The sequence below is a fragment of the Eretmochelys imbricata genome, chromosome 3 (assembly GCF_965152235.1).
Source record: "Eretmochelys imbricata isolate rEreImb1 chromosome 3, rEreImb1.hap1, whole genome shotgun sequence".
NCBI classification, from domain to species: Eukaryota; Metazoa; Chordata; order Testudines; family Cheloniidae; genus Eretmochelys; species Eretmochelys imbricata.
This window is the reverse complement of record NC_135574.1, coordinates 210,425,042-210,450,570: the sequence shown is the minus strand read 5'-3', so window position 1 is coordinate 210,450,570 and position 25,529 is coordinate 210,425,042. Positions and strand designations below refer to the sequence as shown.

The 25,529-nt window shown below is 51.7% G+C and overlaps 1 protein-coding gene across 1 annotated transcript in view; it reads left to right on the top strand.

The window, feature by feature from the left end:
• Window positions 1-13,526: 13,526 nt before the first annotated feature.
• ACSS1 (acyl-CoA synthetase short chain family member 1) overlaps window positions 13,527-25,529 on the top strand; it is an 81,549-nt gene continuing 69,546 nt past the window's right edge. Inside the window, exons 1-2 of the mRNA XM_077814258.1 lie at window positions 13,527-13,836; window positions 24,964-25,060. Coding sequence (XP_077670384.1) covers window positions 13,527-13,836; window positions 24,964-25,060 — 407 coding nt within the window. The remainder of the gene's footprint in view (window positions 13,837-24,963; window positions 25,061-25,529) is intronic.

Genomic DNA, 25,529 nt, shown 5'->3' with positions numbered 1-25,529 from the left:
CACAGCCCCAGGACAGACAGAGTTGCTGAAGAAATGATATCTAGTTCCCCACGCCCCCATGCGCACACAGCTAAGTGTTGTGGCTGGTGCAGTTCAACACCTTTCAGCCTTGGTGTTAACCCGTCAGGGGTTAACCCTTGGCAGGGTTAGGGCTCAGGGGTTGATGTGTTGGAGCACAGACCTTGTGCAGAAAAATTAAAGAGCCCTTTTTTGGTTATCAAACTTTTTATTTCTGTAAAGTGCGAATTAGTGGGCTGAGGACAAGCTTTTCATAAAAGCCGAAGGCCCAGATCAATGGGAGTTAAGTGTAAGTCTTTGTGGGTCTAGCCCATTGTGACTTAGGAGCACACATTCCCTGGACTTTCAGCAGGACTATATAATACTGTATCCCATTGACATCCAATGGGACGTGTGCTCCTAAGTCACTTAGATGCTTCTGAAAATCTGCCCCCCCTTTATCCTCAGATGTGTGGGAGCTACTTGTGGCTCCTCTGAGGGGCAGGAAGAGAGCGGTAAGTGCAGGGAGCGAGCGGTAAGTGCAGGGAGCAGCCAGCCAACCAGAGACTGAAGCTGCCAGGAGCAGCTGAAACTGGGACTGTTGCACTGGAATGGGATAGGGTGTAAGAACATAAGAACGGCCCAAAGGTCCATCTGGCTCAGGATCCTGTCTTCTAACAGTGGCCAATGCCAGGCGCCCCAGAGGGAATGAACAGAATAGGTCATCACCAAGTGATCCATCCCCTGTCACTCATTCCCAGCATCTGGCAAACAGAGGCTAGGGACACCATCCCTGCCCCTCCTGGCTAATAGTCAAGTTCATGGAGGACAGGTCCATCAATATCTAGTTCTGTTTTGAACCCTGTTATAGTCTTGGCCTTCACAACATCCTCTGGCAAGGAGTTCCACAGGTTGACTGTGCATTGTACGAAAAAAAATACTTCCTTTTGTTTGTTTTAAACTTGCTGTCTATAAAAAGTGGGGCCCAGTTAGGGCCACTCCTGCCCCCCAGCACCCTCCAGAGTCAAACTATGCAGGGGAGTCTCCCCCCATGGAGTCACTAGGACCCATGCTGTGTCCCCTCCCCACACCTCCCCAGCCAAGTGGCTTTGGACAAAGAACTTGCAGTGAGGAGCCAGGCAGAGGCTGAAGACCTCTGGAGACTGGAGACCTACCTAGCCCCTGGTGTTGTTCAGAGCAGGCTAAAGGGGCTGCAACCCCAGTCATGGATTGCCAGCTCGCAGTGCATGCTGGCCAGGCTCCCCACCCATCTCTCTGTGAGGGTGGGCTGAGAAGGAGAGCATGCAAGGATGGGACCAGCTGTCAGAGCAGCGAAAGCAGGGACCCCAGACAGTGATGTCAACCCTGTCCCTGACGGTCACTCACACCTGCCACCTCCTTCTCCCTGACCTGTCTCCTCCCCATCCCCTCAGCACCCCCTCTCCCTGCTCTTGTGTCCCCAGTTAGTGCCATCACCCGGATCCCTCTGCACGTACCTTCTAGCCCTTACCCCAGCCAGGATCTCTCCTGTCTATTTAGGCTCTAAGCTCTTTGGAGCAGGGACGGTCTCTCAGTCTATGTTTGTCCAGCATCTAGCACAAGGGATCCTGCTCTTGGTTGGTCAGGGGGCATTACCGTAACCCCATGATTACTAACATATGCCACTTTCCTGCTCACCCTACTCCTAGCTGTGACTGGAGACCTACCTAGCCCCTGGTGTTGTTCAGAGCAGGCTAAAGGGGCTGCAACCCCAGTCATGGATTGCCAGCTCGCAGTGCATGCTGGCCAGGCTCCCCACCCATCTCTCTGTGAGGGTGGGCTGAGAAGGAGAGCATGCAAGGATGGGACCAGCACAAAGGGGATTTAACAGGGCACCGAGTCTATGCTGCTGAGTTGGATGGTGTCAATCCCCACCCATCCCCACCTTCTACCAAAAGACAAAAGGCAGAACAGAATCCCCTCCCCTAATCCCAGGGAGAATCCTCCAGGTCACTGGTGGAGCTCCCCTTTTTCCTCTTCTTTATCCCTGTGACAGGGTCAGGACTCACCAATGCAGCACCTCCTGCTGGCACATGTGGGAATTAGCGCTGTCCATTGCAGAGCACCCTCTGCCAGTGGTGTCCCGTCCGTCATCTGCTGTGCCGGTATCCGGACTCGCATTGCTCCCCGCTCGGCGACATCCACTTCAGGACACTGCCCCCTAGTCCATCCTTACCCCCTTCCAGGGTGGGGTGGGTTAACAGCAGTCTTCCAACTCACCCCTGCCGCAGTGCCCAACCACAACCGCCAAAGTCTAGCTCCTCTGCTCAAGGGCCGGTTGCAGTCTGTCATGCCCACTCCTCCATGCCAGGTGCAGTACAGGGTGGGGACCCAGGCCCACCCACTGCTCTGGGTCCCAACCCAGGGACCCTCTAGTAGCAGCCTCTCCACCCTCCTTCTCTCCCCTTGTCTGTCCATCCTTCCTGGGTCACTTCCCCTCTGACCCCTTGCACCCTCTAGACCTCTCTGGTCAGGGCCTGCAGTCTGACAGGGCTCGGGCCATTTCCTTAGCTCAGGAAACAGCCCTTCACCTCTGAAGGTCTGAGAGAGACTCACTGCTTCACTCCTGGGCAGCCTTTTTATAGGGCCTAGCCTGGCCCTGATTGGCTGCCCTCAACTCTGCACTGATTGGCTCCCCCACAGACCCTCTTTGATTGGCTGCCATTCTGCGCAGTCACTCTGGCCTGTTGTAGCCCAATCTTCCCGGGGGGTGGGGCACTGCCCCACCACAATCCCCCTAGCCTAAGGGATAACTTTGTGACCACCATTGTTCTGTACCTGGAAGATTGGAACGATTCCTTTGGGAGCTTATCCACACAACTTCTTTATGTTCAACACCAGATCCCCAGCAGTAAAAGGATCAGAGATGGCGGCACCAGCAGGAGGGAGGTCTTCCTGCTGCAGGCAGAAGAGACACGCTAGAGTCAGGCTGCTAAAACTGCAGGCCTAGTAATCTACATAGAGCCAAAGCCAGGCTAGGGAGCGAGGTGCCAATCTGAGCCTCGGAAGGTACGTCTACACTGTGAGAAAAGACCTGCAGCATGGCCGCAGCGGGCTCAGGGCAGCTGACCCGGTCTTGCGGGGCTGTACGATTGCAGTGTACAGCCTGGGCACTGAGACCCCGCAAGGGGGAGGGTCCCTGAGTCCGGGATCCAGCCTGAGCCCAAACACCTACACTGCAATGTTATAGCCCTGCCCCCCAGGCCCGTGAGGCCATCAGCTGAGCCGATACCCAGTGCTGCAGACTTCTGATCGCAGAGTAGATATACCCAGAGAGTGAAGTAATGGAACACCACAGCCCTTTAGCAATCAGGGTGAGCTAGCTCTGCTCAAGGAAAGTTTCTGGTGCCTTCTGTGCATGCTATGACTTCCTGCTTGAGAAGTGCTTTGAAGATGTAACCATACAGTCCAGAGAAGTGATGTTATCATTCAAGCTAATTTGCAGAAGAGAAGCACCACATGCAGGAGAAAAGGAAATGAACAGAAGGGAAGTTATATAAAACTGAACAGAAAATAAGATGAAGCAAAGAACTGAAGCCTCTAGAGTGAGAATGTTTTCCTCACCTTAATACTTCGGAGCCAAGTTGAACTCTAGAGGTAACTCCGGGGCAAGGTTTCTAGGAATGAAAGAGTGTATTCTCCTGGACCAGGCAAAGTGATGTAGCTTTATTGGCTTCAACAGAGCTGTGCTGATTTAGGCCAGCAGAGGATCTGGCCCATTTGTTCTAAAACACAGCTCCAGCTGGCTGTGCATTTTGAAGGGTTACATGGAAAAGATCTGGGACAGCACATGAGAACTTATTTTCTTTCAAAGAAAAATCCCCTTTGGGGAAGCAGGAAGGAGTGCGAACAAAGCACACAAAGACAGCTGATTCACAGGACTATTTGTTCCCTCTTGTTGTTCCTGCCAAGCCACAGAAGGGACCTGCCTGATGTTAGAACAAAGGAAAGGCACAAAGGCTGCCGGTGGTCAAAGAAGCCAGCAAGAACATTCCAGCTCCAGGAGACAAACACCGAGGGGACAGCCTGCAGCTTTACCACAAGCCTCGGCAGTGCATAGTTGTGATCGCCCAGAAGAAGCACAGAACAGATTCTGGGCCCTACAGTTACCTTCCTGCTTAGCCCCTTGCTCTGGGGGACAAATGGGTGTAGTCATTTGGTGGTATATGTTTTACCTCCACTTGTCACTGGGGCTGATGGCGACATGTGCTGGGCCACAGTGAATATGGGCCAGGGTGGCTGCTAGGGAGGATGGGCTACAAACCAAGTCTGACCTCTGATGGGTTCATCTCACTCATGCTGATGAAGGGCCATTGAGTTCAGTGCACTTATTCCTGGTTGATCCTGGGAGCAGTGAGAGGTGAGTCTGGCTAGGTGACTTCAGTGGGATTGCACCAGAGTTAACTGAAAGCAGAATTTGGCCCTACTAGTTAAACAAGGGACAGAGCTAATTTGTAATGATGAAGTGAGGGCAGTTGGAAAGTGTACCGATAGCACTGAACACCTGCCAATTTTGCTTGTGGTTACTAAGAACCATAGTCAGCACATTAGCTAGTTCTTTCTGTAGCTGCTTGTGATGCTTCAGTCAGTCTGCAGAGAGCAGTTGTAACAGGGAGGCAAGGTGCCAACAGAACTTGCTACAGAGCCTGCAGTTAAAGCTGAGTGAAGCTCGGTGGTTTTATTTTGCTAGGGACTGCGAGAGTATTTGGGTGCAGACTGCATCCATTTGCAAAACTCCTTCCCCACTTGGTGTTTTGCTTTGAGAACAGTTGTGTTCATCAGAAATAAACAGAGGCTGAATATACGGCAAAATAGGATAAGCCTGTAGCAAACTGTATTTGTAACATGTCTTAACTTGCTTGAGAGCAGCCCATTGGATTGCATTCCAGAGTAGTCAACGCGCAGTGGGGAGCTGTAATTCCCAGCACGGGTAGATGGACGGGCAGTTCTCCAGCTGCAGGCCGGGTGTGGGCTGGCTGGGTGGCACAGGCTAGCTGCCAGAGTGCAATGTCCCCCACCCCCCTGAGTACGTCCCTGGGCTGACAGCCCATGCACCATGGGCGCACTGCTGTTTTCAGGTGCTAGCTTGAGCATGGGTACATCTACCTGGGAATCACGCCTCCCTGCTGCAGCGTAGATGTGCCCACAGGCAGCTGCCTTGGCCAGGAAAGGGTCTTGTCACCTCACTGAGCAGCCATCACTGAGGAGCCATCAAGACTGCAATCTGGGGCCCCCAGTTTTGATTGTCTCCCAGTGGCTGGCCCCTACCCTCCTGGAACAAGGGTCTCTCCACATGGTGCCCACAAGGGGGAGGACTGTGTGGCTGGGTGGGGGTTGGAGGTTGCCGGTGGCAGAGAGACGGAGACCCTACTTTGCTGCAGCGTGCAACGGGCTGGCCTGACCACCTGTCAGGACTAGTAGGAGGGAGCACAGCAGGGACTCTGCCCCGCTGGAAAGGCCGACAAAAGCAGACTCGTGGAAGGGGAGAGATCGGACCGGGGAGGACGCGTCTCAGGACTGCTGTTGTTTTCTGTAGCTCTCGAGTTCTTGCCTTCCACGGCGTTGTCCCTACGCTAGAAGCCGAGTGCCCACAACCTCAGCAGAGCGCTGCGGTACAGGGGTTGGCAGGTGTGAACACCTAGGAGGGTCAGAAGCCCTGGTTTCAGGGTCTAGGGTGACTGGGTGGTAGCACCCTGTGTTCCAAGGAAGGCGTCAGAAGAAAGGTCTGAACCTAGACGTGTTCCCTGTAGACCCAGAGACTAGACTCTGCCTGGACCCAGCTGGCTGGGAGCACGTGAGAGCCAGTGGCTGGGCCCCCTCAGAAGGCTGGGGGTGGTCCAGGGGGGGACATGGGTGCAGTGGTAACAGAGGTCAGACTTACGTGACGTCACAAGTGCAGAAGACAGAGGTGGATTAGGGGTTTGTGGTGCTCTGGGCCAGAGCAAGTGGGGTCCCTTCCTCACCCCTTTTGCCTGCAGCCCCCCCGGCCTCCCTCAGTGCTCCTGCCAGGGAAATGAGGTGGGGGCATGGGGGCTTCCTCCAGCCAGTGCTCCTGCCGGGGAGCGGGGTTGGGGCACAGGGTCTTTCTCCGCTGCTGGCAGAAGCACTGGGCTGATAAGTGGACTGGGGCAAGCCCCCATTCCCACTCCCAGGCAGGAGCACCAGATGGAGTGGGTCAGGGCATGGGGTGCCCAGATTTCTAGGGGCCCCCAATTGGCCAGGGCCCCCTGGGCACAGGACCTGTTGGCCCAGTGGCTAATCCACCACTGGCTGAAGTCTCAAGACAAAACAACACAATCAGTCAAAGGCGGGAAGAGCGTACCCACTGCGGGTGTGTCCCAGCATCGCTGGGCAGGGCAGGGCAGGGCAGAGTAGCTCTTCCCTGACTAGCGCCCCTCACCTCTTCGTGTGACTCAGCCCTCTGGCCAGGTTACATTTTAGCTCCATCCTTTCTGGGGTATCATCACATCCAGCACAGTAATAGCCCCAGTGTTTACATCCTGCCTTTGGACTCTGGGCCCTGTGGTCCTTGCACCCCTGCTCTTGCGGTTTTTTAAGCTTATCTCCTCAGGGGCTTTGCACCAGCTTCCTAGGCAGATCCTCCCATTACACTGGGTTTCAGTTCAGGGACCCTAGAACCAGCAGCCAAAGCCTGCTGCTTCTCTAGATTCTTCCTCCAAAGCACACCCCTCCGCTCAGGACTCCTGTGAGCGGGTTCCCTGCAGAGTTTCATTCTGTGGGCCCTCCGCCTGCAAGTGCTGCCCTGGAGAGCTCTTCCAAAATCACCTACTGCTTCTGGGTTCAGTCCCCCCTGTTGAGCCAGTTCTTTCCCCTGGCCTAGGAGCCTCCACGCAAGCTTTCTGCTGGTGGGGTTCCCAGCTGTGGTCAGTTCTGCCCAAAGAGGCACTGCAGAGCTCCTGTTACCCTCAGTAAAACCCCTTTCTGCTCCAGATGTCCTGTCTTTACAGCACCACCCAGCTCCTCCCCATCAGCTCTAATCCTTAATTGGGCCTCACCCACCCTCCAGGTGCAACAAGGTGGGTTGACTGGCCTCTCCCGCTCTCTTTAATTCTTCTCGAGCCAGGATGGGGCATAAGCCGCATCACACCACATTTGCACTAAACTGGGCCCAGATTAATTGCAAGCTTCCCACTACTTGCTGGGCCAGATTCAGACAGCTCCACTCACCCCCAATAGATCCTCGCTCAACAAAGACTCCCACTGACTTCAGCGGCACTGTGCATGGAGCTAGGCACCATGCAGCATGAGAAGGGCAGCAGAACCTGGCCAGAGGGGGATCTTTCTATGACCTTTCTGTAAGTCTATGTGCACCAAAACATGAAAGCAGGGTTGTGGTTTCAGTGCAGCTGTTTCACACAGCTCCCCTTGGGAGACCACAGCACAATTACAGACACTGTAGTGCAAGTTTATCCCACTTCACACGTGTTTCTGTTTTATACCCCTTCCCCACCCCTTTTCCTGTTACTTTTCACAAAGGCCCAGCTCCTCAAAGGTATCTTGTAGCAGATGGTCTGTTTGGGCCCTGAAAGTGAAGCAGCATGTGCTAGCCTATGTTTGGCTGGCCCACTTGCTCACCTTCCCCTGTGCCACTTCCTCCATGCTTTGTGACCTCAGATGCATCATACATGCGAGGTCACATAGGTGCTGGAACCAGGGATGCTGGGGGGAGCTGCCGCATCCCCTGGCTTGCAGTGGTTTCTATCATACGCAGCGTTTTCCGTTTGGTTCAATGGCTCTCAGCACCCCCACTATAGACATTGTTCCAGCCCCCCTGCGCTGTCACGCCATGTGGAGAAAAATGGCAGCCTCCACAGACTAGGAATTGTCACGACCCCAACTGCTGATTTAGGGGTCATGGTAGAAACCAGCTGAACATGATCTCACTGTGCGATGTTGGTGCTAAGACATCCAGTGCAACCCTTGGATGCATAGGTAGGGGAATACAGAGTAGAAGTAGGGAAGTATTATTACCCCTGTATATTGCCTTAGTGAGACCATTACTAGAATACCGTGTCCAGCTCTGATGGCCACACTTTGAAAAGGAGGTTAACAATTCAAAAGGATTCAGAAAAAAAGCTATAAGACTGATTCCAAGTTTGGAAAACCTGCCTTACAGTGAGAGGCTAAAGAAGCTCAGTCTATTTAAGTTAAGAGATGACTTAATTATGATCTATAACTACCTACATGGGGTGAAGATTTCTGACACTAGAGAGCTGTTAAATTTAGCAGACAAAGACATAAAAAGATCCAATGGCTAGAAGCTGAAGTGAGACAAATTCAGACTGAAAATAAGGCACAATTTATTTACAATGGGGATAATTAACCACTGGAACAAATTTTCTAGAGATCTGGAGGCTGGCCCTATCACTTGAGGTCTTTAAATCATGACTGGATGCTTTCTAAATGATATGCTGTAGCTCAACCAGAAGTTATGATCTTGAATCAGGAATCAAGTTCTCTAACCTGTGTTAAGAAGGAGGTCAGATTAGATGGTCATAATAGTCCCATGTGGCCTTGAAATCTGTGACTTTATGAAAATGTATGAACCTTTAATAAAAAATGGAGTAAATCAGACAGGTTAGCTTTGGCCATGGGTGCGGAGGTAAAGCAGCAAGCACAAGATCTGACTGGAATAGAAGTCTCAAGCCTTTCTGGATAAAGGAAAACAAAACTCAGTTTGTCTTGGAAAATATGGGAAACCAGAGCTAAATGAAAAGATTAAAATTATTGTACAGAAGGACATCAAAGCATCTGACCTAGCTTCCCTCACTGAACTATGGATCTCCAGAGCTCTGAATTTGAAGATAATTGATGAAACAAACCATCTGCTCAAGCAGAAAACCATGACCAGTGCATAAAGAAAACAATGTTTGAACCTAGAGTTGGTCTGAAAGTGGGGTCTTTTTCCATGGACATTTTTTTTGTTGAAACTTCAAATACAAAAATATTTCAGATTAAAACCAAAATATTTTGACTCGGAAATGCTGTCACGGTGCCTCATGGGAGTTGTAGTTTGGGTGTTCTGTGATTCCATTCTTTTCTATAGGCTGGGTTTCCTATAGCTCCCTTGATGCACCAAAGTCTTTGCTCTTGAAGAAGGGAGGTGGTACATCACAGAAAGCCCTACCCATGGTGCATCATGGGAAATATAGTCTTGCCAGGGAACCCAGCTCATAAAGCAGAATGGGACTGGAGGCAACCGAACTACAACTCCCATGAGGTATGGCGACAGCACAGCCCAATCAACATCTTTCCTTCTCAGCCACAATATTTCATTTTTGATGTTTGTTTTTTTTTTCTACAAAAGTAGAATTTTTCCAGGGAAAGCAGACACTTCACAGAAAATGTTGCTTAGTTGGAAACCCAATTTTTCATTGAAAATAGTTTTGATGGGGAAGTTCTGACCAATCCTAGCTGAACCTCCTAATTTATGAACAATGACCCATATTCTTATTTGCCAGTAGGTGGCACTGGGTCCATTAACGATCTACATATACAAATACATATGGCTAGCACATAGCCTTCCTGTAACACCACACAGGTGGAAAGATCCCTCAGGCTGCTGTGAAAGCGAATAACTTAGTAACTAACCCAAAAGAAGTATTAATATTTCTAGTGTTCAGAAAGGGGATAGAGAATTACCTTAGCACTGCAGAAACAGACTTTGTTATATAGATATAGATATACAAATAAGTAAAAGTGTATCTGTTCTCAGATATCAGCCCTGTCATACAGGTGAAGATTCCTACTGTGTCAGGAATTCAAAGGTGTTGATATTGTAGCTACTTTGCAGGTCCCTGAGAAAATCCAGGTTAATCATCAAACTAAAATTTATGTGTTTGGGAACATTTCTGGAATGGGAAAATTTAAATAAAATTATATTTGTTGTTACTGCTACCCAAGAAAGTTTCTCGATTTTAATCCTGGAGGCGAGGACTAGAGCCTGTTACTCTGAGAAGAGAAATGAGCCCTTTTAATAGTAAATGTTCTATGAGTGAGCAGAATTTGAGTATCACTCCCATGCTTTTGCATTGCTTCTTGAGGCACATGAACCCCGCAGACAGTACAGCCCTGTCAGGCCAAATGTGTGCTTAAAACGAACGGTTACTCATCAGCCATTGCTTCCAAAGTGTATGGTGTATTCCCCTTCTGCACCCTGCCCTAGGCACCGCTCAGTGTTGAGTGGTGGGATGATGACATCCCAGGTAAACTGCCCCTATAAACAGCTCGTTTTTGTTTGTGAGTGGTGCTGTTGAGAAATCAGAAACCCGTAATGCAGCCATTCCTGTACGTGGGTTTGCTGAGGGGCAGGAGAGTGGGCATGGATATGGACCACACAGCCAAATACAGATGTTTTGTACCTCTCTAGATATCAAAGCTGTAGTTATCCGTTCTTTATGTTAATCAAGATGTTCTTCACTGAGGACAAACAGTAACTATGTTTATTAGACAGAAGTGATCTGAGAATTTTGTCAGCCACAGCGCTCTCCACTACGATACATGTACCTTCCTTTCGTTTGTCTGCACGTCTGAGATGTGCCCAGATACCAGGGTGAGGGCGCAGACAAGAAAAAGGAGGACCCAGAGGCAAGATGTGTGTCAGAACTAGCGCCCGTGGTATACCGTCACACTAAGGATCCTGCAGAGTAAATATTCCCCGCGCTAATCTGCCGCAGAGTGATGTCTTCTCTAGGCGTGAAATGACTCCTCGGGCCTGATTCTCTTCTCACGCTGGCAACGTAGCAGTGTAACCTCACTGGCAGGAGGAATGAACACTGGTGTAATTGAGTGCAGAATCTGCTACCTGTCTGGCTTGACTCTGTCTTTTCAACCTCCCCTTGGATGTTAGGGGGAAAAAGTCAGCTTAAAAAAAAAATCATCTGAGGCCCCTCTGGAAAAGAAACGGTGGGACAGAGAGTAAGTTTCACCCTGGGCAACGCCAGTGCTTGAGGGCTGACAGGAGGGATGTTTCTATGGGGTACCAGGGATAGGGTCGGGGGAGGGAGAAGTGTGTGGGAGTTGGGGAGGGTGATGTGCAGGGGACGATTGGGAAGGCTGTAAGGAGGATGGGGGTTCAAGTGAATGTATGGGGATAGTGTAAGGGGTGTACATAGGGGCTACGGAGAGTATACCTGGAGGGCTGTGAAAGTGATGGGGGAGTGTACGGGGGGGGTTAGCAAATGTATAGGGGAGTGTGCAGGAGTTTATAGGATGTTCAGGGGTTTAGGGGCTGTATAGGGGTTTGGGGGAATACAGGGTGTATAGAGGTTTAGGTGGCATATGGAGGCATTTATGGGTTGTATAGGGATTTAGGGGATCCTAAGGGAGGGTGTGCGGTTTAGAGGGTTATGGGGGAGTGTATCGGGTGTATAGGGGAGGGCATGGGAGGTTAGAGGGTGCATGGGGCGTACAGGGGATTAGAAGGCATATGGAGGAGCGTATGGGGCCCACAGCAGTTTAGGAAGTATATCTGGAGTGTATCAGGGAAGAGAGGGTTTAGGGGGTGTACAGGGAGGCTAGGGGGAAGTATATGGTGCATAGGTCTTGGGGGTATATGGGAGAGTGCACAGGGCGTAGAGGTTTAGGGTGTGTACAGGGGAGTGCACAGGGTGTATATGGGTTTAGGGGGTGTATAGGGGAGTGTACAGGGCATGTAGAGGAGTTTAGGGGATGTATATGGGGGTGTCGAGGGCTTTAGGGGCTGTATGGGGGGCTGGGGGATTACAGAGGAAGGTAGGGGGCGCAGGGGCTGCCAGGGAGCATCTAGGGGGTTAGTTGTGTGTGGCTCAGGGAGGGGCTGAGGGCGGGGGGCAGGAGGGGCGGGGGGCACAAGCAGGGATTAGGGGGCGGGGAGGGGCTGAGGGCGGGGGGCACGGGCAGGGATTAGGGGGCGGGGGGCAGGAGATGCTGAGGGCGGGGGGCGCGGGCAGGGATTAGGGGGGCGGGGGGCAGGATGGGCTGAGGCCGGGGGCACGGGCAGGGATTAGGGGGGCGGGGGGCCCGGAGCAGGGCGGGGGGCGCGGGGAGGGGCTGAGGGCGGGGGCGCGGGCAGGGATTAGGGGGCGGGGAGGGGCTGAGGGCGGGGGGCGCGGGCAGGGATTAGGGGGGCGGGGGGCCCGGAGCAGGGCGAGGGGCGCGGGGAGGGGCTGAGGGCGGGGGGCGCGGGCAGGGATTAGGGGGCGGGGAGGGGCTGAGGGCGGGGGGCACGGGCAGGGATTAGGGGGCGGGGGGCAGGAGATGCTGAGGGCGGGGGGCGCGGGCAGGGATTAGGGGGGCGGGGGGCAGGATGGGCTGAGGCCGGGGGCACGGGCAGGGATTAGGGGGGCGGGGGGCCCGGAGCAGGGCGAGGGGCGCGGGGAGGGGCTGAGGGCGGGGGGCGCGGGCAGGGATTAGGGGGCGGGGAGGGGCTGAGGGCGGGGGGCACGGGCAGGGATTAGGGGGGCGGGGGGCAGGATGGGCTGAGGCCGGGGGCACGGGCAGGGATTAGGGGGGCGGGGGGCCCGGAGCAGGGCGAGGGGCGCGGGGAGGGGCTGAGGGCGGGGGGCGCGGGCAGGGATTAGGGGGCGGGGAGGGGCTGAGGGCGGGGGGCACGGGCAGGGATTAGGGGGCGGGGAGGGGCTGAGGGCGGGGGGCACGAGCAGGGATTAGGGGGCGGGGAGGGGCTGAGGGCGGGGGGCGCGGGCAGGGATTCGGGGGCAGGAGGGGCTGAAGGCGGGGGGCGCGGGCAGGGATTAGGGGGCGGGGAGGGGCTGAGGCCGGGGGCGCGGGCAGGGATTAGGGGGGCGGGGGGCCCGGAGCAGGGCGAGGGGCGCGGGGAGGGGCTGAGGGCGGGGGGCGCGGGCAGGGATTAGGGGGCGGGGAGGGGCTGAGGGCGGGGGGCACGGGCAGGGATTAGGGGGCGGGGAGGGGCTGAGGGCGGGGGGCACGAGCAGGGATTAGGGGGCGGGGAGGGGCTGAGGGCGGGGGGCGCGGGCAGGGATTCGGGGGCAGGAGGGGCTGAAGGCGGGGGGCGCGGGCAGGGATTAGGGGGCGGGGAGGGGCTGAGGCCGGGGGCGCGGGCAGGGATTAGGGGGGCGGGGGGCCCGGAGCAGGGCGAGGGGCGCGGGGAGGGGCTGAGGGCGGGGGGCGCGGGCAGGGATTAGGGGGCGGGGAGGGGCTGAGGGCGGGGGGCGCGGGCAGGGATTAGGGGGGCGGGGGCCCGGAGCAGGGCGGGGGGCGCGGGCAGGGATTCGGGGGGCGGGGGGCAGGAGAGGCTGAGGGCGGGGGACCCGGAGGGGCTGAGGGGGGCGCGGAGCAGGGCGGGGCTGTGTCCGGCCGGGGGGGGCCCCACGGGCGGCGCTCACAGTGACCCCCCCCGGCCGCGCGGCGGCAGCAGGCGGCGCCGTTGGGCCGGGCCGGGGCGGGGCGGGCGCTGGGGGCGGGGCTCGGGGCCCGGGGCTCGAGGCTCGCGGCTCGCGGCGCACAGGACCATGGCAGCGGCCGCGACGTGGGGCCGGGCGCGGGTCGCCCTCAGCCGGCGGAGCCCCTGGGGCCGGGGCGGCGCCCCCCCGCGGCAGCCCCCCGCGCGCCGGGCCGGCGGCGGGCCCCAGGAGCGGGCGGGCGCCGCCCTGCCGGCCGCGGACTACCGGGAGCTGCGGGAGCGGGCGGCCCGGGAGCCCGCCGCCTTCTGGGGGGCGCTGGCCCGGGAGGGGCTGCGCTGGGACCTCCCGTACCACACGGCCTGCGACGGCCCGCTCGGCCGGGGCCGCTGGTTCCTCGGCGGCCGCCTCAACGTGTCCGGTGAGCGGCCCCCCCCCCGCCTCTCCCCGGGACCGGGACCCTGCCCCCAACCTCCCCCCCGCCTCCCCCCGGGACCGTGCCCCCAACCCCCCCCCCGGCCCCCTCGCCTGCCCCCGGGACCGGGACCCCAACCTCCCCCCGCCTGCCCCCGGGACCGGGACCCCAACCTCCCTCCGCCTCCCCTCGGGACCGGGACCCTGCCCCCAGCCTCCTATCGGGCCCCCCGACTCCCCCCGGGCCTGGGGCCCCGCCCCCCAGCCTCCCCCCGGGCCCCCCGACTCCTCTCAGGCCATCCCCCACCTCCGACAGAGACCCCGTCCCCGCAGCCTCCTCTCGGGCCCCGCCTCCCCCCGGGCCCGGGACCCTGCCCCCCAGTCTCCTCTTGGGGCCCCCCACCTCCCCCAGGACCCCTGAATCCCCTGGGCCGCCCCCGCCTCCTGCCGGGGCCTCACCCCCCAGCCTCCTCTTGTGCCTCCCGGGCTTGGGACTCTGCCCCTCCAGCCTCCGCTCGAGCCCCCCACCTGCCCCAGGACCCCCGACTCCTCCAAGACCCCCCTAGCTTCCCCCCAAGACCCCCCACCTGCCCCCGGCTTGGGACCCTGCCCCCCAGCCTCTCCCCGGGCCCCCAGACTCCCTCCAGACTCTCATCTGTCTCCCACCAGCCTCTGCCCCCAACATCCTCAGACCCCCAACCACCCTCAGGCATTCCCTACTGGAGTCCCAGGACCCCCCCTACCTTCTGTTGGACCCTAGAGCATCCCCAAGACTCTTTCTAGGCTCCCCATCATCCTTCCCTAGGTTCCCTGCTCACAGGCAGTTGCCCTGGGCACCCTTACTCCCTCTGGGCATCCCCAGCCACATCGTCTTCTAATCCCCCCAGCCTCCTCCTCTTTCAACCCCAATCATCATCCCTCCCCCCACTCCTGGGCATCTCCAACCTCCTTAGCATCCCTAATGCCCCATCATTCCATATCCCCAGCCGGGTGTCCCCTACTCTCTCCCCCAGTCCCCCATTATCCCCAATCATCTTCTCCCCAATCCCTTTTCACCTCCAACTCCTTGTCACTCCCCAGAGACTACCCCAACTTCCCTGCATCCCTTATCTCCCAAACATCCTATAATTCTTGATCATACCCCTTCATAATCCTTCCATCACCTGCAGACCAATATTATCTCCCATTTTCATCATTGCTGTCCCCAACCCTCCCAACTCCATGTCATCCATCCACTATATAATTCCAAACTCCCATCACCCCACTCTTCCCTAGACTCCCATCGTATCAGTCCCCCATCCACTTTCTCTTATCAGTCTCCCATCACCTTAACCCTGCATCAATCCCCCTATATCATCTCCAGGTACATTCAGTCCCCTAGTCCCTCTGTATTATCCCTCGAAATCCAAACCCTTAAAGTCTTCTCCAAATCCCATATCCTCCCAAGTCCCCGTAACCTCCTGTCCATCCACCCAAGTCCTATACCCTCCAGTCTTCTAGCTTCCCTGAACCCACATATCCTTTTTCTGACTCCCAGTTGGCATGACCTCTGGCCCATTGAGAAGTCTCCCGTCAACCCTCTAGGGCTTGTTCTTAATTAGTTTGCCTGTGTCTCCTGCTTCTGTTTCTTCAACTCATCCATTCACAAGCAGCACGTGGGATGGGCTCATGCTGGTGGGCTGATTGGTGGAGAAGGAGGCGTCGTCTCACCACAAAGCCCAGCCCATGCCACATAAACAAATGCTGGAAACTTCGCCTGCTCTTAGTGAGGAGAGAGACAGGCTGGGACGCTTCAAGTGTCTGTTTTTAATCTACTTTTATATGTCTTAGAAATGATATAGTTTATAATGGCCTTGCTATTTGGGATGTTCTCTCAGCTGGGGTGTAATTTGAGCTAAGCAGGTGTGAAGTTGCTAGTATTTGGCTGAGAGACCTGCACAAAAAGCAGGTGCTGCAGGAATAGGTAATGGTCATTAAGTAGGTGGCACTCTTCCTACTGCTGCTGCAGATGCATCTTTTGTTTTGTTTTTGGCACATCGGACCAATTTTCATAGTGCAGGCTGGCTCTGCAGCACATGTGTGGGTGTCAAATTTAGCTGCATAGTTAATGTAGGTCTCTTTTAAAGTGCACAGTGAATAAAGTAAGTTTCACTTTATAAAAAGTATGTGTGAACTTGGGTAAATCACTTAATTTTTTGGTGCCTTGGTCAGTCCATCTGCCAACCAGAGCTTCTCATATGTGCTTAGCTTTGCAAAATGCATTGGGGGTTTTCAGGAAAAAGTGCTTATTATTAGGCATATTTGACAAATTAAAAAAAATTGAGGCAGAAAATATGTGTAGTATTGGGATAGCCCTGGGCGTCTCTAGCCAAAATACCTGTGTCAAATCCTGATCTGACACGAATTTGCTTTGTGAACTTGTAAAAAAATCTTTGCTCCAGCTCCATCTATAATATAAGGTTACATCTATGCAAATTGCTTTTGAGACTTACAGATGAAAATGTTTGTCCATTTTCATTTAAAGGTATTATCACAGATGTTTTATTTATGTTAGCTGAGTTCTTTTGCAGCCACTCTATACCAGTAGCATGTAGAACTGGGCCACTGGAACCATGAAAACACAGATTTCTTTTCTTCGCTTCTAGCGCTGCCATGGTCTGACCTGTCACAGCCTTCTGTGCAGGGTCTCTGAAGGGCACTTACAGTCTTACAGAGGTCCTTAACATAGGTGTGCAGGGATCATGCTTGCATTTATTGAGCAGAGCATTCTAATGCTGCTGAGCAAATAGTTGCACATCTTGGAATTTTGTTGTTTTTTAACTTTATTCCTCTAACGACTATGAAATTCAATTAAGAAAACACTATAAGACTATTAAGGTTAATACTCAGAATCAAGAAGTGGCGAAGTTAAGGCTGTCTGAGCGATTTTACCTCTGCCATCTCTTGTATAGGCATTATTGAGGTGATGTTTTACTATCTGGTCGCACACCTTTAGAAATAAAACCTTAGATGTCATATCTATGTTGTTTTCTAATTAAGGAAAACTGTTCTTAAAAAGATACTGGAGTCCTTTTGAGACCGTTATAAGAGAGCTGTTGTTGCGTGGGTACATACAGATTCACTGTATATTTTACAGGTACACTGACATTAAGGGATACTATATCACTTGTCGTAATCGTACAGTTTGCCGTGATCTTCTTGACTATAGTTGCTCTTCTGACGATTGTCGTGCAGCGTGCTCATGCTAGTTCATTGCTGTCCATCCCAGAGATGGCTGCACTTTGGTGATGTAAAGGGCTCTGCAATATCCACACAGGGACATCCTATTACTCAAGTAAAATATTATTAATTTCTTGAGAAAAATGAAAAAGTGATAAAGAATGCAAGCATCATCACTCTGTTTTCTGTTTCCAATGAGATGCTGATTGCTGGTCTCTTCACCCATCTTTGTTAACATTTTTAAAAGAAAATACTTTGTCATGGCTGTTCTGTGCACCAGTGAGTGAAAAGCAAAAAACTGCCCATGTAAGGGACAAGTATGCTATCCTGGCATCGTCCTGCAGACCCTGACATTTTAATAACTAGCGAACCCCTTATGCATGACCAGCCAGAAGCACCTTACTCCACAAGTAGTCCCGTTGACTGTAGTGGCAGCACCCATGGCATAAGAGTTTCACAATCTAACCGTAGGAAAGAGATGATTTCTTTAGATGTCTGTACTTCATGCTCTGTATGTTTTGCTGCAAGGTCACAGAGCATGTTCATTCACTCTACTCCTTAGGCTTTTTATTTATTCTCAGATACGTACTATGGTGTGGTTCCAACTGTCAGGTGATAGGCAGATGACCTAGCAGAAATAGCAGTAGTCATTTGGAGGGAACCATTCACAGCTTCTGTTGTAGAACAGTCTGACATTGTGTTTCAGAGTGATGCTGGCCTTAGAGAAAGGTGGTCTTTAAGACCTTGACATATAGCTTTATTCCACAGATTTTTACAAAAGATGGCATTCAAATGCCCTCAGATATATAAAATCAGAAAGGATTTTTGTACACCAGGAAAAGTTAGAAAATCATGGATGCAAACCATTCAGGATTCTGCAGGTATTGCTTTTCTGAACAATCTGGGTTTCTGTGTTAAAAGCAAATACAAGTGATAATAGTAATCTAAGAAAAACACTAAACTATTCCTTGCCTATTTGTTGTTAGCATTTTTTCTCTTTTTCTTCCTCTCCCTGTAGTCAAGAATGAAGAGGTTTGTGCAGGGTGGTACATTGGGATATATGCTAGAATCAGTGTATGAAATAATAGGAAAATGTAGGCTGAATATCACTGAATGGTTTTGCAGTGGAATTAGTAGAACCCATCACTGGAGAGGTTTAAAACAAAGCTGGAGAAAGCACTAGAAGACTGCGCCATAAGGTACAGCCCCGTGCTGGCAGGGATGGGATAAGGCAGGGGTTCGCAACCTTTTTCCTTCTGAGGCCCCTGAAATATGCAATAAAAACTCCACAGCCCACCTGTGTCATAACAACTGCTTTTCTGCATAGAAAAGCCAGGGCCGATGTTAGGGGGTAAGAAGTAGGGCAGGTGCTCGGGCCCCACATCACAGGGGGCACTGCAAAGCTCAGTTGCTCAGGCTTCAGCTTCAGCCTGGAGTGGTGGGGCTCAGGGTCGTGCAGTCCCTTGCAGTGGGGCTTTGGCTTTCTGCCCTGGGCCCTAGAGAGTCTAATGCCTGCCATGCTTGATGGCCCCCCTGAAACCTGCTTATGGCCCCCCGGGCCCCAGAAATGGCTGACCTACTCAAGGGTCCTTTAGGATATGTCTCTACTGCAGCTGGGAAGTGAGATTCCCAGTTCAGGCAGACAGACTTGCACTAGCTCAGCTCGAGCTAGCGTGCTAAAAAATGGAAGCGTGGACGTGGCAGCATTCACTGGGGACAGCTCATGCTAGCATCCCAAGTGCGGACCCCAGGGGTCAGGCAGGCTTGGACTCTGGCAGCTAGCCCAGCCTGCAACGTCCGCACTGCTGTTTTTACTGCACTAGCTTGAGCTGAGCTAGCGTGAGTCTGTTTACCTCTGCTGGGAATCATACCTCCCGGGTACAGCATAGACACTTGGGCAAGCTGTCTAGAATGACATCACCAAACACAGTATTATAGGTTTCAGAGTAGTAGCCGTGTTAGTCTGTACTCGCAAAAAGAAAAGGAGTACTTGTGGCACCTTAGAGACTAACCAATTTATTTGAGCATAAGCTACTTGCATCCAATGAAGTGAGCTGTAGCTCACGAAAGCTTATGCTCAAATAAATTGGTTAGTCTCTAAGGTGCCACAAGTACTCCTTTTCCTTTTGCACACTATTATAGCTATTCAGATAATGGTGTTGTGATACTTCCTGCACTGACTATTCCAGAGTGCTCCTAAAAGACAAGTTAAATAGTCAACTGAGCACATAGTCCTTTACCTCTGCGTTCAAATACATTTGGTCTACTGAGAAATGGATAGATCCTTGCCTTCCTTCCAGGTGAGACCTTGTAATGGGATTGATTAGAAGTATGTGATTTAGGTGTGTAGCATAAGCTACACATTTTTCTTGAAATTCAATATAACTTCTGACAAAACATTGTATATCTGAGGTGGCCGAGCTCCAACGGATACTTTCAGCATGAAAGTAGCTGTCCGTATGCTCCCTCCCCAGTCCTGTTTCATAGTGCAGAGGGGAGCAAATTTGACAGAGAAAACTGCAATGAGACGCTGGCCAGGGGGAAAATCACATGTGGGATGTTGTCTCCCCAATAACAGTGCGTGATCCGCATGTAAAACCAGTCAGGAATTAATGCCAGTAGACCCCAGTTCATCAGTCCATTCCTATTCAGCAAAGCACTTCAGAGCATGCTTTGGTCAGCTGGAGTCTGAGGGTATGTCTACACTGCAATTAAAGTCCCCCCCGGCTCAGGCTGTGGGGCTGTTCAGTTGTAGTGTCAACTTTCAGGCTCCGGCTGCAGTCCAAGCTCTGGGACCCTCCCACCCTGCAGTGTCTTAGAGCCTGGGCTCCAGCCCAAGCTTGGAAGTCTACATTGCAGTTAAACAGCCCTGTAGCCTTAACCCTGGAGCCTGAGTCAGCTGGCACAGGCCAGCGGCTGGTGTCTAATTGCAGTGTAGATATACCCTGAGGCATCAGTAACTCCCACTGAGTAATCCATTACCTCCATCTGTGAGGCAAAATGTTGCTGGGGCAGTGAGTCAATGTCAGCATGACCTTCTGGTGTTGCCGTGCACCATAGCTGCACGTGAATGGGAGCTGCAAGGTACCTGAGCACAATGCATAGACTTGAGGGCAGTGATTCCCACAGGTCCCTGTCCCTCCACGTCCCTTCTAGTCCTGTCCCCTCCCCTTCTGCATGCTTGCAGATTTTTGGCTCACTTCTAGAAGAGTTTATAAAAAGAATTCTCTGTACTCTAATAAATGGTGAATGATCTCTGAGCCAAGTTTAGATTCACAGTGCTTTTTCACAGCAGGCTTAACTGTGTGTAAATAATAATTAATAATTATCATACCTAGCTCTTGTATAGTGCTTTTCTTCAGTAGATCTCAAAGCACCTCAGAATCTTTTGATGTATGTATTCTCACAACCTGCCTTTGAGGGAGGGAAGTACTATCATCCCCATCTTTCAGACGGGGAGCTGAGGCACAGTGAAGCGAAGTGACTTGCCCAAGGTCATACAGGAAGTCTGTGGTGGAGCAGGGAATGAACTTGGGAATTGAATGTTTACAGCAGGGTTCTGAGGCCCCCTCAACGTGCTGTAAAAACTCCACAGCCCAGCTGTGCCACAACAACTCTTTTCTGCATATAAAAGCCAGGGCTGCCGCTAGGGGGTAGCAAGGGGGGCAGTTCCCCGAGGCCCCACGCCACAGGGGGCACCACAAAGCTAAGTTGCTCAGGTTTCAGCTTCAGCCCCTGGTGGTAGGGCTCGTGGGCCCTGGCTGCAGTCCCATAGAATCATAGAATATCAGGGTTGGAAGGGACCTCAGGAGGTCATCTAGTCCAACCCTCTGCTCAAAGCAGGACCAATCCCCAACTAAATCATCCCAGCCAGGGCTTTGTCAAGCTGGGCCTTAAAACCTCTGAGGATGGAGATTCCACCACCTCCCTAGGTAACGCATTCCAGTGTTTCACCACCCTCCTAGTGAAAAAGTTTTCCTAATATCCAACCTAAACCTCCCCCACTGCCCAACTTGAGACCATTACTCCTTGTCCTGTCCTCTTCCATCACTGAGAATAGTCTAGAACCATCCTCTCTGGAACCACCTCTCAGGTAGTTGAAAGCAGCTATCAAATCCCCCCTCATTCTTCTCTTCTGCAGACTAAACAATCCCAGTTCCCTCAGCCTCTCCTCATAAGTCATGTGTTCCAGACCCCTAATCATTTTTGTTGCCCTTCGCTGGACTCTCTCCAATTTATCCACATCCTTCTTGTAGTGTGGGGCCCAAAACTGGACACAGTACTCCAGATGAGGCCTCACCAATGTCGAATAGAGGGGGTCGATCACGTCCCTCGATCTGCTCGCCATGCCCCTACTTATACAGCCCAAAATGCCATTGGCTTTCTTGGCAACAAGGGCACACTGTTGACTCATATCCAGCTTCTTGTCCACTGTAATCCCTAGGTCCTTTTCCGCAGAACTACTGCCGAGCCATTCGGTCCCTAGTCTGTAGCGGTGCATGGGATTCTTCTGTCCTAAGTGCAGGTCTCTGCACTTGTCCTTGTTGAACCTCATCAGATTTCTTTTGGCCCAATCCTCTAATTTGTCTAGGTCCCTCTGTATCCTATCTCTACCCTCCAGCGTATCTACCTCTCCTCCCAGTTTAGTGTCAGAAAGCCACGCGCTAGGGCTTTGGCTTTCTGCCCTGGGCCCTAGCAAGTCTGATGCCAGCCATGCTTGGCGGGCCCCCTGAAATCTGCTTGTGGCCCCCCAGGAGGCCTTGGACCCCTGGTTGAGAACCACTTGTCTACAGCATCCCTGGTGTATAGCGAGTAAGGCCATAAGAAAGTTAGCGCATAAGAAGATAAGTTGAGATTTCTTTGGTTCAAAAGTTTTGTCCACTGTTTGTTACATTTGCGGCTTTGGTGCAGTCAGTTAAATACCATAAAAAAACCAAAACACACTAATTTGAGTGAGTGGTGCTGTGAACTGGCGCCACTCAAATTTGGCAAAGCTGCTCCTCTCTCATGACAGGCAGGTGCAGGTGTGTGTAGAGCAGGGTGACCAAACAACAAGTGTGAAAAATCGGGACAGGGAGTGGGCGGTAATAGGAGCCTATATAAGAAAAAGACCCCAAAATCGGGACTTTCCACAATAAAACCGGGACATCTGGTCACCCTAGTGTAGAGGTGCCCTCAAAATGGAGGTGTGAAGGTGTTGCAGGGCAAGAGGGCCTTCAGGACAGAGATATAGCTTCCCTCCGGGCAGAGATATGGCGGGTACAGACCTAAAGCCCCTTGTTTTGTAATTGACTAGATGTGGAGTTGGCAGTAGAGTCCTTTACCCTTCAACAGGGGCTGGAAACCCACCCCCCATTCCTCCAATATGCAGGGCAGGGCAAGCCCTTGAGCCAGCCCCGAGACCCATGGAGGCCTTGTGCGGGACAAGCATCACCAGGGCTCCCTTGTCCCAGCCCTGTGGAATGCACAAGCCCCAGTCCTTGCCCAGCCACACTCACTGGGGCCTCCCTGAGCCCCTCCCCAGGTGTGGCCAGGCAGCCATGGAACACAAAGTCCTTGAGGTCACGCAGGAGCTGCTCCTGCTCAGAACTGCACCTGGACAAAGTGTGAGGCCAGCACCAGCAGGGACGAGTGCTGTTGGCAGTACGTGGAGACGGGGCAGCAAGTGGGGTGAGTCCCTGACCAGTGCAGGTCCTCCTCATCAGCTTCTGCCACTGCCCCCACTGCTCATGCTGGAAGGATGAGAGGTGCCTTTGTTACTCCATCTCCAGGTCGCAATACCACTCACTCAAATTCGGCCCTGCTGCCCCTTTGCTAAATTTGAATGAGTGGTATTGTGACCCTGTGAGTGCAATGGTATTGCAACCTGGCACATGGGGTTGCAATGCCACTCAAATTTGTGGCAATTATAAAAAGTTTTGGCAAGTACTGAAAGTTGTGGTGAGTGTTGAAAGTTGTGATTTCCAAAATCACAGCCTGCAATTCTTATAGCCTTAGTACTGACCACCGTAGACAGTGTACAGTATTATGATGACATATGTTACTTTCTTTTACTTTTGTGTTAATGCATTTTTACAACCAAATCTTCCCAGTGGATACTTCTGAGTTGGAAGGCTATATTAAGAGTTAAATTGTTTTCTTGAAATTTGGATACAGTGGTACAAATTTCCTGACTTCACTGGGAATTGCACTTACTGTATGTAAAATGTATAGAGGCCAGTTCTGTTACAGCAGTGCAAATACAGAAGAATATTGGAACGTAAAGCTGATGGGAGAGCAGAATCAGGCACAGGAACTGCAGCTCATCTCTTTAAAACAATAGCAAAAATAATCCCTTGTCCCTCCCCCCCAAACAAATGGGGATACCAGAATGCTTAATTTACATTGGAGTTGTAACTTTAGAAAACCATTTGTTTACCCCACAGATATTAACATTACTAGATATTCTTCATCAGCTGGTTTTATAAGTTATTGTTTTCAAAAAACTATTTATATATGATTGCTTTACTAATGACCCGTTGGAGTAAAGTAAATGCATTTAAAACCATTTAATTAGATCATTAACTTTTAGTTTAGATTTCTTGTTAATATCTAACGCATCATATGATGGTTAATATGGGTAGCAACTACTTCATTACAGGGTGTCCTTTAATGTCTTGGAAAAACCTAACCCATTTTGCCTGCTATATAGCTAGAGATTTGAAATGATGAAGTAATAAATAATGAAAGTACACAAAATAGAAATAACGTTGTACTCTCATACCTGCTAATAGGTACTGATCTAAATACATTGCTATAGAAATAATTTAGTTTAAAAAAGAGTTAAGGTTGACAGTGTTTTAATAGTCTCTAGCTCATTCACCCTCTTCCCCCCCATATTATAATTTCTCTAGAAAAAATTGTACACATCTAAAAAACTCTCAAATGTTGAAAAGTCAGGAAATGCACGGTGAAGGGACCCAGCCATTTCCCAAGGCCATATAACTTATTAGATAATGTTTATAAAAGTTTGAAAGTAATTTTAAGCGTTGGTCTTTATACAAACAAAATCAGCTCTCTGAGTGTGGCTGGGGCATAGCAGTAGAAAAATATGAAAAATATCCAACTCTTTAAGCCTATGTTGCTGAATTAGAGGGCATACAAACATTTGGATTGTTTTTCAAAGGCAGGCTGGGTGTATTAAAGGGCTATGTCATGTGAGACACCAAAAGCAGTGGAGTTGAATAATCACTTGCATAATTTTTAGATACGCCAAAAGTGCAGATGGTTTTTAAGGTACAACTAACAGCCCTGCCACTGAGAAGTGTAAGTCCTTGTGAGCCATATGGTAAAATTAGTAGAAAATCAGTAGCAAGGTTGGCTAAAGAACCACATCACTACGAAACAGGGACTTTCCTTTCACATTCAATGTAATCAGGAGCCTTATACCAGAAGTGGGATCTCTTGATCAGTTAGAGCGTGAAGATGCTGTCCAATAAAACCCTCTTCTCTGGGGCAAAAAAGACAATAGTGGCATCAGTGGCACCAGGCAATTTTGGTTCTTCTGTTTGCATACACAGCAGGCCTGAACCTCAGCAGGTGTATGTTGGCATAGCTCCTTTGAAATCAGTGCAGCTATACTGATCTAAACCAGCCAAGGATCTGGCTCAAGGATTCTCATGTGGGTGCCCTTCTGTAAGGCTGTTTACTGATCAAATGGAAGTATTGCGTCCAGTGCATCACTGTGAATGGCTTAAATAAAAACTTTCCAAATAACGTAGATGATTGCATGTCTATTTATCTAACTTCTGACATTTCACCTCATATTTATTTGCATGCATGTATGACCAGGGAGCTAAGTTAGCCAAATTGCAAACATCTTTGACTTTAATACAAAACAAATAAAATGCGTTCTTAAATGTTTCTTTTCATACAGTAAACTGCTTAGACCAACATGTCCATCGGTCTCCAGACAGAGTGGCTTTGATCTGGGAGAAAGATGAGCCTGGCACTGAAGTGAGAATCACATACAGGTATGGCACATTCTCTCAGATTGCTGTAAAATGGGTCTTGCATACCAATATGGCAGTTTTACTGGCTAGTTAAAGAGCTGTTGCACTGAAATATTATTATATCTATATTAAGTCTTCTGCCTCCTCTAGAGGCAGAGCAGTATTAGGGATGGGAATGGATACACTGCAGGAGTACTGGTATCTGGATGTATTATCGTACATTTAACAGGTGTGGCATATGTTTTCTTCAGTCATTCTGTTGCATGGGAAGTGGAGCCAGGGCCCTGTCCAGAAATGAGGCCCTGTCTGGGGCTTGTCAAAGCTCTGGACAGAACTATATGCCCCCTTTCCTTTGCACTCTGGGTCCTGGCAGGCGATTATTTCTCTCTTTTGCATGGGGATGGGCGAGGTTCTCTGCTTTCACACACCCACGAATGAACATATTTTAACATGAATATTAAGGGCAAGCTCCTCGGCTGGTATAAACAAG